The 16,221-nt window shown below is 34.2% G+C and overlaps 1 protein-coding gene across 4 annotated transcripts in view; it reads right to left on the bottom strand.

Annotated features, from left to right (window-relative positions):
* Nucleotides 1–16,221, bottom strand: part of FAM126B (family with sequence similarity 126 member B) — a 91,037-nt gene that overhangs the window by 25,472 nt on the left and 49,344 nt on the right. For 2 of the 4 annotated variants that reach the window (XM_036756355.1, XM_036756358.1), the window contains exons 4-6: nt 13,121–13,199; nt 12,447–12,548; nt 6,106–6,285 (exon numbers count right to left, since the gene is read on the bottom strand). In XM_036756355.1, coding sequence (XP_036612250.1) covers nt 6,106–6,285; nt 12,447–12,548; nt 13,121–13,171 — 333 coding nt within the window. In that variant the 5' untranslated portion in view covers nt 13,172–13,199. Of the gene's footprint in view, nt 1–6,105; nt 6,286–11,606; nt 11,662–12,446; nt 12,549–13,120; nt 13,200–13,542; nt 13,574–16,221 lie in introns of those variants that run through there. The other 2 variants (XM_036756356.1, XM_036756357.1) reach the window with 2 other exon arrangements.

The following is a 16,221-nucleotide window of genomic DNA, read 5'->3' as shown; positions in this document are numbered from 1 at the left end:
GGAAAGTAAAATGGGATAAATTATCTCACATAAAAGAGGCTTGAAAAAGCTTTTACATTGGAAGGGAAGATGGGTGGGTGAAGTGGTGGGCAACCTTACCCTCATCAGAATTGGCTTAAAGAGGGAATAACATACATATTCATTTGGGTATAGAAATCTATCTTATCCTACAGGGAAGAAGGAGAGAGAAATAAGGGAAAGGGGAAGGCTGATAGAAGGGAGGGCAGATCAGGGGAGGCAGTTGTCAGAAGCAAAACAATTTTGAAGAGAGACAGGGTAAAAGGAGAGAGAGAGAGAGAAGGAAAAAAAGCAGGGGAAAAAAGAAGGATGGAGGGAAACAGAGAGTAATCATAACTATGAATGTGAATGGGATGAACTCCTCTATAAAACAGAAGCAGACAGCAGAATCAATTAAGAACTAGAATCCTCCAATATGTTGTTTATAAGAAGTATACTTGAAACAAAGAGACACACACAGAGTAGAGGTAAAGGTTTAAAAGAGGAGAATCTATTATGCTTCAGCTGAAGTAAAAAAAAGCAGGAGTAGCAAAACAAAGACAAAGCAAAAACAAAAACAGATTTAATTAAAAGAGATAAGCAGGGAAACTACATCTTGCTAAAAGGTATCATAGATAATGAAATATTACCCCCCCCAAAAAACCCCAAAGTTATATAGCATCCAAATCCTTAAATGAAAATTTTAGTGAGTTACAGGAGGAAACAGTAAAATACAACTAGTAGAGGACCTCAACTTTCCCCTTTCAGTACTAGATAAATCTAACCAAAAAAGAGAGAGAGAGAAGGGAGAAAGATAGAAAGAGAAAGGAAGAAAGAAAAAAAAAAAGAAAGAATGAAAGAAAGAAAGATGGGGAAGGAAGGAAGGAAGGAAGGAAGGAAGGAAGGAAGGAAGGAAGGAAGGAAGGAAGGAAGGAAAGAAAGAAAGAAAGAAAGAAAGAAAGAAAGAAAGAAAGAAAGAAAGAAAGAAAGAAAGAAAGAAAGAAGGAGGGAAGGAAGGAAGGAAGGAGGGAGGGAGGGAGGGAGGGAAGGAAGGAAGGAAGGAAGGAGGGAAGCAGGGAAAGAAGGAAAGAAGTTAAGAAAATGAGTATCAGGGAAGTTTTCCTTGAGAGTTTCTTGGAAGATGATGTCTTGACCCATTTTTTGTCATGGCTTTCAGGTAGTCCAATTAATTTTTAAATTATTTCTCCTTGGATCTATTTTCCAGGTCAGCTGTTTTTCCAATGAGATATTTCACATTTTCTTCATAAAAACCTCAAAACCAAATGCAAAAAAGTAAAAATATTAAATGGATCCTTTTCAGATCATAATGAAATAAAAAATACTTTCAAAAAAGGGCCATGGAAACAGATTAATAATTAATTGGAAATGAAATAATCTAATCCTAAAGAATGAGTGGGTCAAAGGCCAAATCATAGAAACAATACATAATTTCATTAAAGAGAAAGACAACAATGAGACAACATACCAAAATTTATGGGATACAGCCAAAGCAGAACTTAGGGGAAATTTTATATCTTTAAATGTTACATCAATAAAATAAAGAAGCAGATCAATGAATTGGCCATGTAACTTAAAAAAAAAAAAAAACTAAAATAAGAATAAATTAAAAATTCTCAATTAAACATCAGATTAGAAATTTTGAAAATCAAATGAGAGACTAATAAAATGGAAAGTAAGAAAAGCACTGAACTAATAATAAATAAAAGTAGAAGCTGCCTTTATGGAAAAAAACAATAAAATAGAAGAATGATTAATTTGATTAAAAATAAGAAGAAAACCAAATTACCAGCATCAAAAATGAAAAGTGAATTTACCACTAATGAGAAGGAATTTAAAGCAATTATTAGGAGATATTTTGTCCAATTATAGGCCAAAAAATCTAGCAAACTACATAAATGGATGGATATTTACAAAAATACAAATTGCCCAGATTAGCAGAAGAGGAAATAGAATACTTAAATAACTCTATCTTAGAAAAAGAAATTGAACAAGCCATCAATGAGCTCCCAAAAGAAAAAAATCTCCAGCACTAGATGAATTCACAATTGAATTCTACCAAATATTTAAAGAACAATTAATTCCAACAGTATATAAACTGTTTGGAAAAAGAGGCAAAGATGGAGACTGCCTAAATTCCTTTCATCACACAAATATATGGCAAAAAGAGAGAATGTAAATTTTAAACCAACTTCCCTAATGAATACTGATGCAAAAAAAAATGAAATAAAATATCAGCAAAGAGATTACAGCAAGAGATCACAAAGATCACGATGACCAGGTGAGAGTTATACCAGGGTGGATCCAATATGAGGAAAACTATAAGCATAACTAACTACATCAATAACAAAACCAACAGAAATAATATGCTTTTGAAAAGATACAACATTCATTCTTATTAAAAACATTAGGAAAGCATAGGAATAAATAGAGCTTTCTTTAAAATGATAAGTAGTATCTATCTAAAGCCATCAAAGAGAGTTATATGTAACAGGGATAAGCTAGAAGCCTTCCCAATAAGATCGGGTTGAAGCAAAGACACCCACTATCACCACTGTTATTCAATATTGTACTAAAAAATGTTAGCTATAGCAATAAAAGAAGAAAAGAAATTGAAGGAATCAGAATAGGCAACAAGGAAACAAAGCTAACACTCTTTGCAGATGATATATGATGGTATATTTACAAAATCCTAGAGAATCAACTAAAAAATTACTCAAAACAATTAACAACTTTAGCAAAGTTTCAGCATGTAAAATAAACCCACATAAACCATCAGCATTTCTATATATTACTAAAAAAATCTAGCAGCAAGAGATAGAAAGAGAAATTTCACTTAAAATAACTGTAGATAATATAAAATACTTGGGAGTCTACCTGCCAGGACAAACCCTGGAAATATATGACCACAATTACAAAACTTTTCATACAAATAAAGTCAGATCTGAACATTTCAAAAAATATTAATTGCTCATAGTTAGGCTGAGCCAACATAATAAAAATGACAATTCTACCTAATTTGCTTATTCAGTGACATAACAATCAAACTACCAAAAAATTATTTTATAGAGCTTGGAAAATAATAACAAATATCATCAGGAAGAACAAAAAGTCAAGAATATCAAGGGAATTATTGAAAAAAAAAACATGAAAGAAGGTAGCCTAGCTATACCAGATCTCAAACTGTATTACAAAGCAGAAATCATCAAAATAATCTGGTACTGGCTTAGAAATAGAGTAGTGGATCGGTGGACAAGATTAGGTACACAATATATTTTAGTAAATGACTATAGGAATCAGTGTTTGATAAACCCAAAGATTCAAGCTTTTGAGACAAGAACTCACTATCTGACAAAAACTGCTAGGAAAACTGGAAAACAGTTTGGCAGAAACCAAGTATAGACCAACATCTCACACCATATAGCAAGATATGGTCAAAGTGGTTTAGACATAAAGGGTCATACCATAAGCAAATTAGGAGAGCATAGAATAGTTTACCTGTCAGATCTATAGAGAAGGGAAGAGTCTATGACCAAAAAAGAGATAGTGGGCATTATGAGATATAAAATGGATGATTTTGATTATATTAAATTTAAAAAGTTTTGCACAAACAAAAATGTCACCAAGATTAGAAGGAAAGCAGAAATTTAGGAAAATTTTTTGTTACAGCAAGTATGTCTAATAAAGGCCTCATTTCTCAAATACATACAGATTTAAGCCAAATTAATAAGAATACAAGTCATTTCCCAATTGATAAATGGTCAAAGGATATGAACAGGCAGTTTACAGATGAAGAAATCAAAGGTATCTACGGTTATATGAAAAAAACGCTCTAAATCACTATTGATTAGAGAAGTGTAAATCAAAACAATTCGGGGGGGGGAGGGGTGTAGCCAAGATGCTGGCTGGAAAGCAGGGCCTTGCATGAGCTCCCCGCCAGGTCCCTCCAAAAACTTATAAAAATGGCTCTGAACAAATTCTAGAACTGCAGAACCCAAAAAATAGCAGAGGGAAGCAGGGCTCCAGTCCAGGACAACCTGGATGGTCACTGGGTAAGGTCTATTGCACAGATTTGGGAGTGGAGCAAAGCCCAGCGTGAGCCACCAAGTTGAACTGTTTTGTTTACATTACTACATGGAAAGATGATGTGTATAATTCATGAGACCTCAGTATTAGGGTAGCTGAATGGAATATACATATGTAAAGAGACAGAGGGCACAGGGTGAATTGAATATGAAGGGATGATATCTAAAAAAAAAAAATAAAATCAAATTAAGGGATGAGAGAGGAATATATTGAGAGAGGGAGAAAGGGAGAGATAGAATGGGGTAAATTATCGCACATAAAAGTTGCAAGAAAAAGCAGCTCTGTTGGGAGGGAAGAGCGGGCACGTGAGAGGGAATGAGTGAATCACGCTCTCACCGGATTTGACCTGAGAAGGGAGTAACATACATACTCAATTGGGTATCTGAAGGAGGAAGGAGATCAAAAAAGGGGGACATTGGAAGGGGGGCAGATAGGGGGAGGAGGTAATCAAAAGCAAACACTTTTGAAAAGGGACAGGGTCAAGAGAGAAAACTGGATAAAGGGGGATAGGACAGGAAGGAGAAAAATATAGTTAGTCTTTCACAACATGAGTATTGTGGAAGGGTTTTGCATAATGGCCTATGTTGAATTACTTGCTTTCTCAGGGAGGGTGGGTGGGGAGAGAAGAGGGAAGAGAATTTGGAACTCAAAGTTTTAAAAGACTTTTGTTAAAAAACAAAAAAAGTTTTTGCATGCAACTAGGAAATAAGATAGACAGGCAATGGGGCATAAAAATCTATCTTGCCCTACAAGAAAGTAAGGGAAAAGGGTATGGGGTGGGGGGGATGGGGTAACAGAAGGGAGGGTTGACTGGGAATGGGGCAATCAGAATATATGCCATCTTGGAGTGGGGGGGAGGGTAGAAACGGGGAGAAAATTTGTAATTCAAACCCTTGTGAAAATTAATGCTTAAAACTAAAAAATATTAAATAAATAAATAATGATTTAAAAAAAAATAATTCTGAGGTACCACCTCACACCTATCAGAATGGCTAATATGACAGAAAAGGAAAATGATAAATGTTGAAGGGGATGTGGGAAAATTGGGACACTAAAGCACTGTTGGTGGAACTGCAAACTGATTCAACCATTGGGGGAACAATTTAGAACTATGCTCAAAGGGTTATAAAACTGTGTATACCTTTTGACCCAAGAAAAGCACTACTGTGTCTGTATCCTAAAGAGATCAAAAGAAAACAGAAAAAGACCTATTTGTACAAAAATATTCATAGCAGTTATTTTTGTGGTGGCACAGAATTCGAAATCAAGGGGATGCCCTGAATGGCCCAGATGAGGAAAGACTGAACAAGTTGTGATATATGATTGTGATGGAATACTATTGTGCTATAAGAAATGACAAGCCGGATGACTTCAGAAAAATCTGGAAAGTCTTACATGAACTCATGCAAAGTGATGTGAGCAGAACCAGAAAAACACTGTATACAGCAACAGCAATACTGCATGACGGCATGATGATGAACTATGAATGACTTAGCTACCAAAAGATTCATAATGAAAAATGCAATCGACTTCTAGGGAAAGAACTGATGGAGTCTAAATGCAGATGAAAGCACACTATTTTTCACTTCCTTTACTTTTTTGTGGACTTTTTTTTGGTCTCTGCTTTCTTTCTGAACATGACTAATATGGAAATTGTTTTGCATGATTACACATGTATAACTTCTATCAAATTGCTTGCTGTCTCAATGAGGAGGTAGGAAGAGAATTTGAAACTCAAAATTTTAAATGTTAAAAACTGTTTTTACATGTAATTAGGAAAAAATAAAATATTCAAAAATGTTTTAAAAAGTTAAAGTGACAATTATATTAGATATCTAGTATGTACTCAGTTTAAAGTAACTCAAAGACAAAATCTATAATGTTGGTACTTTTCCCTAAGTATATTTTTACCACAGATCTAAAATTATTATATTATTTTCAGAGGATTTGTTTTAAATTCACTTAAAGATACATACAAAACTTCTCAAAGTTCCTTTTGCTTACCAAATTATAGATCCCTAGTAGTAGTGCTTCTATGCAACCATTACTCTGTCTGTCCCGGCTAACAGTAAGTCGTAAATAAACCCATATCAATTCTGGTAAGAACTGTAGAGTGAATCTCTTCAGCCGAACTTCAGAACTACGATACAGCTCAAACAGCTGGTGACAGACAGGCTCTAGGAGCTAAAGGAAAAATAAAACAGGATAATTACAATCACCTTTTCGGGTTATGACTACATAGAAGGAAACAAAACAGAAAACTCAGTATTTAGATTGTTGTGTAATTTTAATTCATCTCAATCACATCGCAGCACCAACCAAATTAGCACTCTTGACTCCGATATAGAAAAAGCGACTGTAACAAGAAGGACCGGATAACAACTGATGCAAAAATTTTACTATAATTTTATTTTGAAATAAATTTTTTTTATCATATCTCTATTTTCTTTGCCCTACGGCTAAAAACAAAATTGCACTGCATTAACTGTAGCAGCTTGGTCCTTTGAGGTATTCTAAAATTGGAATCTTTCTAGTGCTAATCTCTTCAATAAAAGAGGTCCCCCAAGAAAAAGGTTATAATACTGGCATACCTTTCAATTATACTTTAGTAAGCATTATGAAGGGAGCAAACAGCAACTAACCTTTACAAATACAGTACAATACTTCTTCAAGTTTTCCTTTCCCTTATTTTCCTCTTATCCCACTTGCTAAGAAGCCCTAGTTCTTAAAAAAAAAAAAAACTTATGCAAATAATTGGTAATTAAATTTTTAAGTGTCTTTGCTTTTTACCTCACATTTCAAGTAAAATTATAATGAAAGTTATAGGTCATTCCATTCTTGAGAACAAAAAGTTGCTAACACGAAGAAACAGATATTTTTAAAAGAATTAAAGCAAATTTATAGCTGTGACTTATGTTTCAAAAATGATCTTTATAGAAAAACTTTTTTTAAATGACAGAAATGCAGAAATACTGTTTTCACATTTCTTGTGAATTCTAGGTTCCATGTAAAATCACATAGTTTTACTCATTCGGAGGGAAACTCATGATCTAGAAATTGAAATTGTTATCTGTAAAACATATTTTGCAGTATTTTTCCAGAAAACATATTATAAATTGTGCCATACTAGCAATAAATTTGAAATGCAGACACAATAACTATCTGGACATGATAGTCAATTCTTTGTTTTTTACTAGGATTTAACACCAAAACTTCAAAAAATGAAAAGTCTATGGCTTGTATGTCCCATAATTCTATTGAGATTATGTGATTCTAACTACATCTGGGAGTGTGCTGGAGTATAACTATACCCATCCTCTCCCTATCTTTGCCTAAGGAGATGAAGTGTCCCTCCCTCCTTATCAAGGTTAACATTCCACTTGTGTGGGTCCTATTTTTGACTCTTTCAACTGGAAGCTGACTCCAGTGATTCATTCCGTTTCTCTCATCTTCAAACTGCCACTTTCTACTGGACCCTTTCCTAACTGCCTACAAAAATGCTCTGATCTCCTATATACTTAAAAAAAACAAAATAAAACAAAGCACTAGCCTTAATTCAAGATATTACCCTATATCTATCTTCTCCTTCAGTCTCTCTCCCCTTGCAATTCAGTTTCACCATAATACTCTTTCAGAAGAGAGATCTAAATCTAATGGCCTTTTCTCAATCTTCTACTCCCCCTCCCCAATGAATGATTCTAGAGTTCTGTTTTAAGTAAATTTCTTGAGGGCAGGAACTATGTCATCTTTCATTTCTTAAGTCCTACTGACCAGCACAGTGATGTGCACATAGTACATCCTAACAAGTGACTTATTAAATTAAACTAAATTGAAGATATGCTCTTTATGGTTCTGCCTTTTATCAATCTCTGGAACAGGAACCACAATTTTATATCAAATTTTCCAAAACCAGAAATCACTAAATCCTGTAACAATTTCACACTTCAGATTAACATAACCTAATAGTGTAACAGTAATGTAACCAAAAGGAAAGATAATTAAGATGTATAAAATGTTAATCTTTGGTCGGATTCAAGTGTTACTATGAAGAAAATGATTTTATGTCAGGAAAGAAGTTGAGAAGGATAACACATTAGCAGGCATTTTATTGTTTTAAAAATTAGGACAATTTATTAATAAAAACCAAAAACTTAAAAAACACAAAGAAATGTTAGGGCAAAGGAAAGTAATATAGCTGGCTTTTTTATTCAAAAGCACATGATGCATAAATTCTCATTTCTTCTAATAATTTGAAATTTTCTAAGATTTTTCAAGTTCTTAGCCCTCATCAATATACTAGTAGTCTTAGCTCTGAGCTTAGCTCTGAAAATACTATTTGGTTGGAAATAGAAGAGAGACCTTAGAAGTCATCTAGTACACGGCTATCCAAAACAAGGGCCGTGTGCCCCCATGCAGCCCACCTGTGTCCACCACAAGCACAGAAATCGACACAAATTGTTTAGTTAAATCATTTGTGTCAATTTCCACACCCGTAGTAAACACAGGTGGCCTGCATAAAATCACACCGCAGCCCGCACTTTGGACAGCCCTGATGTAGTATAACCCTTTCATTTTATACATGAGGAAATGAAGACTCAGACAGGTCAAGTAATTGCCCAAGGGTCACAATGACAAAAGTGACAGAACTTGGATTTGCAATGTTATGTCTACAAATATATTTTGTGAAAAAAAAACATAAATATTAAAGATTAACTTTCCACCTGAAAAGGCTAAAATCAGAACAGTCACAAGAATATGATGCAAATTCTGAAAACAATTATTTTAAAGGAGAAATAATGCTGTATTTAGGTCTTCACTAATAAAACATTTGCAAAGAATCTATCTTCACAAAGCTTTACTGGAAATAGAAAAATCAGGGTCAGTCAACAAGTATTTAAGTGCTTATTATGTGCCAGACACCGTGGCAACTGCTAGACACACAGAGAATGGCAAAACCATTGTCTCTGTCCTCAAGTAGTTCACATTCTAATATGGGAGACAACATGCAAACAACTATGTATATACATGATGTATGCAATAAGGTAATGTCAGAAGAGAGGAACTAGGAGTAAAGGAAACCAATAAAGGCCTGTTGTAGACAGTGACATTTGAGCTGAGTCTTGAAGGAACTAGGAGACGGAAATGAGGAAGGAGGGCATTCTTAGCATAGGGACAACCAGTGAAAAAGCACAGAGTTTGGAGGTGGAACTATGAAGACAGAAGAGAAGCAAGAAAGAGAAATAGGAAAATTTAAAGAGGAAAGGTGATTAACAGTGTCAAAGGCTGCAGAGAAGTCAAGAAGGAGAAGAAATAAGAAGAGGACATTAGATTTGGGAATTAAAAGATCACTGGTAAATTTGGCGAGAGCAGTTTCAGTGAATGATGAGTTCAAGAAGCTAAACTACAGAGTGTTTAGAGAGGTGAGGAAGTAGAGACACTGATTGTGTGTGGCTTTTTCAAGTAGTTTAGCCCCTCAAGGTCAGGGCATCAGGATACGGGAAGAGAGCTAGCAGACTGAAGATTAGCAAAATAGTGGGGATAATAGAGGGATTACCTGCTAAAGAAGACAGGACAGAATGAGTCAAGGGTTCATAAAGAGCAGTTTGCCTAGTAAAACTTTTTATTTAAAAGGATCAGCATTTCCCTTTATGCTTCATTTAAAACAGCTGAATAACTATTTAGAAGACCAGGTTTTAATTAACAACAGGAAAGAAATATAGAGATTTTCCCTAAAATAATAGGCTCTTATTTGGGGGGTGGGGGAGTGGGGGTGAGAGAGAATAAGGGAAGCTTGGGAGCCAGTATCTTTGTAATAACAAAATAAAAAGACTGCTTAAAAATGATTCTAAATCTAAATTATTTAAATGAGTGTGCCCTCCTAAAGATATTTTGCAACCCAAAAATATTTTTTAAAAATTATTCTTAGGACTGATAGAGGCAGCCTGTGTAGCAAATAGAAAGAGCTGGTCTGGGAAGTGGGGCTCAAGTCCCACCCACCTCTGACACATACAGCTTATGGCAAGTCACTTAATTTCTCAGTGCTCTAAACCAAAAAAAAATCTCTGGCAGCAGCATGTTGCCTTAGACAACCACAAAAATTACATTATCTATGTTGTACTGCATATTTATTTATTTTATTATATTAATCATTGGCTGCACTAGGGAGGAGGAAGAGTTTGACACCTTTGCTCTAGACGACTCTCAAAGACTAAATTGCAGATATCATGTTGATCTACATTATGGAAGAAGTTTCTCACCAAGAGGCTTCTAGGCAAATGAAATCACATGTACAAGTTTTTATTCCTTTGGAAATTTTCTAGGCTTAACTTGTTTTGAGTCTAAATCCAGCTTCAGACACTAACAAGGTATGGGGCAAGTCACTTACCCTCTCTCTGCCACATTTTCCTCCTTTGCAAAGTGAGGATAAATAATAGCAGCTACATCCCAGGGTTGTTGTGAGTATAAAATGAAATAACATTTGTAAAAAACATTTTGCATGTGTTTTAAAGTGCTATAAAATGCTATTGCTGTTATTGCTGTTGGTGTTGTTAGCATGTAACAAAGAAAAAAAACTGGTGCAGCTTTTTTCCCTTACATTTTTTCCATCAAATTTCCTTTCTACCAACTGAAAGGTAAGAAACTTTAAATATTGAAAAGGTTCAGAGTATTTAATTTTTCATAAGCAAGCACAAGAAAAATATTTTTAATAGTAAAAATTACCCATACTCCAACTACACTACCCTGTCCTAAACCACCAATAGATTCTCAACACTAGAAAGGACTCTTTGTTACAAAACTATACTATCAGAAACATCCTTGTTAGTGAAAGTCACAATCATTAGCTCCTTCCATAGGGAAGAAACATGAAGATAGAGAAATAACATTTCTACAGAAAATTGATAAAAGCAAATATGTTTTATGTAACTGATTAAATTTTTAGGCTACCTTTAAACAATTTAAGTCCTAATGCAAACTTTTAGAGGTTGATTTTTCATCCAATCAATTCTTCCAGTGAGTCTACCACATACATGGCATAATTGTAATTTTGAGGAAATCACAAATAACTTAGAACAGAGCATGATGCCCATGAAGAATATACACTCTAAAGAGAGGGCAAGACATAAATTAATTTTTAATAATAAGCAAACTTTAAACATTTAAACAGCACAAAACAACAAGGGGTGAAGGAAATGGAACTTTTGAGTCTGGGATTCTGAAAACTGTGACTTAAGCAAGTATATGTGCTCTACTAACTGTAGCTGGGTAAATTCTGAACACTAGAAATACACTGCAAAGAAAAAAGGGGCCATCAAGTATAAATGTAATTGCTGCTACTACTTACGAGAAGCACAGGACCAATTCTAAGCCATATCAAGATTAGGTGATGGGGTTGGGAGAAAGGGAACAAGGTTGAGGGCAGCAACAGATCAGTAAGCAAATTTTTAGTTATACAGATAAAATAAAGAAGCACTTTTAAGTCAAGCTGCTTGTTAGGAGAAGATTACCTGAACTTCTTCAAACTCACTCCAGTAAACAGCAGAGGCATCGAGGAGGTTGTATCTGGGAAGATAAGAAGCTACTTTCCTGTGTGTTCCTTTCATTTTCATTTTAAAGCACACAAGAAACCAGTGGTGATCAACGCTTTCCCGACAACTTGTGTCACATTATATAAGTTTAACAACTAATATGAAAGTGATGTGTGTGTATTTCCAAGTGATTATATTGGAATTTTAGAAATTTTTGCCTTTCCCTTCCTTTATACCCTACAATGCTAAGTAATTGGAAAATCTCACTCCAATTTCATGGACCTGAATGATTAAGATCGAAATGTTTCCTCTTTTTATTTTAATATTAAATTTACCACTAGATTGTTGCAGTCATTGTTATAAGGAAACTACTAATTTAATTTTACTGACTAATTTGAATAAACTTTAGTTATATCTCATTATAAGTCAATTAATATTAAAGAATGTTTATATAAATTTGAAAGAATATGCTAATCTAGATATTGTTAACACTTGGCTTCCAGAAAACAAAACACTTTCACTGCTCAAATCTAAAATGGTCTACTGTGAAAATGGTCATTGAAATGAAGAGATTAGAAGACAAAATGGCCTAGCCTTTTCTCTGATTTTAAGTGTATTCCAGAAAATTTTGTTTACTCGCGCAGGGAGAAAAAAGCAATCAGAACAAGAAATAATAGAAAGAAAATTTTCCATTCCCCAAAGTAAAAATAGTAATAGTAATAAAAAAGAAAGTAAAACCTTTAATATTTAAATATTTATGCATATATTAACACATGCATTATCATATATCAAAATTATATTTCTTATGAATTGCCCTACCTCATTATTTGAGTCTTGAATGACTTTATAGAGAGCTGGTACCAGTGTTTTTTTCCTGTGCAGAGTTGCTGCATAGTTGGTGATCTGAGTTTCAGGTAATGCCTGAAAGAAGATCCCAAAGGAAGAAAGAAAAATTAACTGATTATTATTTGGGAAGCCAAAAGTTTCTACACATTCAGCTACTGCAGGAAAGCTTTTGAAGGGCTTATCTTTCAAAAGTGAAAACAGTTAACATTAAGTAAATTAACTTTGGAGGGTGAATGAAACATTTCAAGCTGAAGTATATGAAAATTTGTGATATGAACAGAATATTCAACTAAAAAAATTGGAACTCACAAATCGCCCATGAATATACAATCATGAGAAACTATAGAATGATCCAGATTCAAAAGAAATTAATAAGTGATTTTTAATTCTTTAGTTTTAAACTTTAGAAACAACACTTTTATTTAGTGCCAATAATTAATTCACAACTGTTTTCCTTAAGTACTTCTAAAACTGTAAACTTTCTTGTAAAATTACCTAAATAAAACACAGACCATATTTACTATTAGTCTGCCCTTTAAAAATTAATAACTATTTTTAAGTTGTATGGTTGAATTACTTTTTGTCTGAATATTAGTGACATATACTCTCTTATTAACAGCTCTATCTAATCCATTAACCCAATTTACCTTGAATTCTGATAGCCATTCTTCCACTACACCACGTTCAGATCCCAACATCTTCTTATACCTTTGATTCCTCTTTTATCTATGGAAAAGAAAAGCCCTAAAATTGAAATACAATACGTAATTTTCGCAAGCTAACAGATCCAAACAATTTAAGCCTTAAATTCAAAAGAAAAAAATTAGTCCAGTACATATGATAACACATATATGAAGGCTTGCTTTTATAGCAAAGTTCAATAAATTCTACTTTCAGAAATAAGCTATACATTTTCATGGTGCTTTCAAAATCTATCGTCAAGTCAAGGAAGGCTTTCAGATTATTCTTAGTCACTATATGTTAGAATATCAGAGAAAATTCACTGTAACAAGCTAAAAACAGCATCATTACTTAAATCAAATGCATAATCCATACCCTATGCACTTACCAAACATACAGGGTGTCCGTAATGTCTGGACCTGCAGGCAAAAATGCATATTTTGAAATATTTGAAATATTAACAGACCTTAGCCCCCTGACTTCTTTTTCTGGGGTATGCTAAATGAGAAAGTATACTCAATTAAAATCACAGATGCAACACACTTGATTGAACGCATAAAGAGTGAATGTGCTAAACTGATGGCAATATGGAGTTATTGCATTGAGTTCATGTGAATCTTGCAAAACGCATCAATCTTTGCATCACAAAGGATGGAAAAAATATTGAAGATGTTATTTATCAATATTCCAATTAAATAAAATGTTGTTGAAAATTTCATTCATTTCATTTCTTGAAAATATGCATTTTTGCCTGTGTCCAGACTTTAGGAACACCCTGTAGTATGAAGAAAAACCAATTGGAACAAATTAAATATCATGGAACAAAACATGTGACAAGGCATAAATTATAATTCTAAATAGATTATAAAGATGCAATTTTTTTTGCACATACACAGAGAAATAATCTGGTTCAGTCAACTAAAACATAGGTCATTCAAAACAATCTTGGTTTAAAAACTAATTGTCTTAATTTTCTCTTGAACTGAACAACACATTCTTTTATGACTAATTTACAATACAAATAATGAAGTAAATACCTTATAGTTCAATTATAAATCAATGAGACTGTAACAACAGGCATGCTAATATAGACTGTTCCAAAAGTCTTTGTGCAGTTTTAAGTATTAACTTCAGAAGTAAAAATGCCACAAATTTACAAATAATTTTTTGAAAGCTTAATTATTTAAATTGCTTTTACAATGATTTAGTTTAGTGAATTCTGAATAATTAATTTTTAATTTTACCAAGACAGTAAACCATCATTATGCATTACATGAAAGAAAGCTCCTGGATACTTTCTTAGACAAGTGGATTGTAGGCAAGGTCTTCTTGCTTGGTCACCTGAGCTATCTCCAGTAGACTTCTTGTGGGGGTCACATCAAAACTATCAACTATGTATCAAAATTTCATTCTCTGGATGATCCTAAGACTAGAATTACAAATGCATTCTTTCAGTCACTGAGCAGAAACTCATGTTTTTTTCTTTTAACAAAGTTAGAAAATTGACTGGAGTGATGTAAAGTGAGGTCGAGTTTTAGCAAGAAACATTAAAACTTTATAAATAACGCTTTCAAATTTTTTGGCAAGTTTGTAGAATTCATACTTTTGAAATTATTAAAGCTAAAAGCTGCACTTTTGGGACACCCTGTATAAACACAAGAGTGACTAACAGTTCCTTCAAGTTAGTCATCTCGTAAGGCTACTGTATTTGCCTAATAACTTGACCCTATAATAAAAAGACAACATGCTAGATAAAACAATAGGGGGCAGCTAGGTACATAGAAACAATGTTATACAATTGTTAGGCAATTGGTCAAACAATATCACAATGCAGTCAAGCGACATTATGGTATGGTTTGGCTATGAAATGTTAATGTTCTAAAATTATGTTTGTTAAGGCAATGATATGTTGTTGTTGTATGTTCTGTTTTCTCTCATATATGCCTCCTTCTCTTCTGACAGTGCCACCACCCTGGTGCAGACAGGCCCTTATTACCTTACCCCTGGACTATTTCATTAACTGGCTTGTTGGTTTCCCTGCAACAAGTCTCTATCCCCCCCCGCCCCCCGCTCCCCACACCCCATCATCAAACATATCTTCCTAAAAGCTCAGGTCTGACCATGTTGTCTTGCTATTTTATTAACTAGTTGCTCCCTATTATTTCCAGGATCAAATATAAAATCCACTGTTTGGCTTTTAAGGCCCCTCCATAACTTGGCTCCATCCTATTCTTTTATCTTACTCTCCTCCATGTATTCTGTGATGCAATGACATTGGCCTCCTTGCTGTCCTTCCAACGTGACTCTCTGTTTCCCTACTCTGAGCATTTTCACTGGCTGAACAGTGTGCCTAGACCCCTCTCCTTCTTCATCTCCACCTCCTGGCTTTCTTCAAATCTCAACTTCCAAGTCTTTCTTAATCTTACTATCTTCCATCCAATTTACCCTGTAGGTAGCTTTTTAATACATAGCTGTTTGCATGTTGTTTCCACTGTAAGATTGTAAACTCCTTGAAAGCAGGGACTGGGTTTTCTTGGTTTTGTTTTTTTGCTTTTCTTTGTACAGAAAACAAAAAATGCTAGCTGACTAGTCCCCAATAAAATGTGAACTTGGGAGCAAGGTCTATTTTTATCCTTAGTTAGCTGGCAGAGTGTTCTGCACACAGTAAGAGCTTAATAAAGGCTTCAATCATTCACTCCTTTCCACAGGCTGTCTTTCTCCCTCTGAACGGAATATACATGTTCCTCTCCTTTACCTCTTGGAATCTCTACCTCCCTTCATGGCTTGGCAGAAGTGTTACTTCCTATAACAGACATTTCCTCATTTGTTAAGGGGTCTCAACTTTCCCTCCCATCACTTTGCATTTTTTTGTAAAAGCTTTATATTTATTTACATAAGTAGATAAAACATGTTAAGTGTTTACTATGTGCCAGGCACTGGGGGTATTTATAAAAGCAAACAAGACATTTTTCTATGAAGTTTAGATTTAGTCAAAGAGCAGCACTTGAAGACCTTTAGGGCCACATGTGGCCTCAAGGTCACAGGTTCCCCACTCCTGGGCTACATG

Source organism: Trichosurus vulpecula, chromosome 4, assembly GCF_011100635.1.
Source record: "Trichosurus vulpecula isolate mTriVul1 chromosome 4, mTriVul1.pri, whole genome shotgun sequence".
NCBI lineage: Eukaryota > Metazoa > Chordata > Mammalia > Diprotodontia > Phalangeridae > Trichosurus > Trichosurus vulpecula.
Note: the sequence above shows the minus strand (reverse complement) of the source record. Positions and strands in the feature narration are given on the sequence as shown.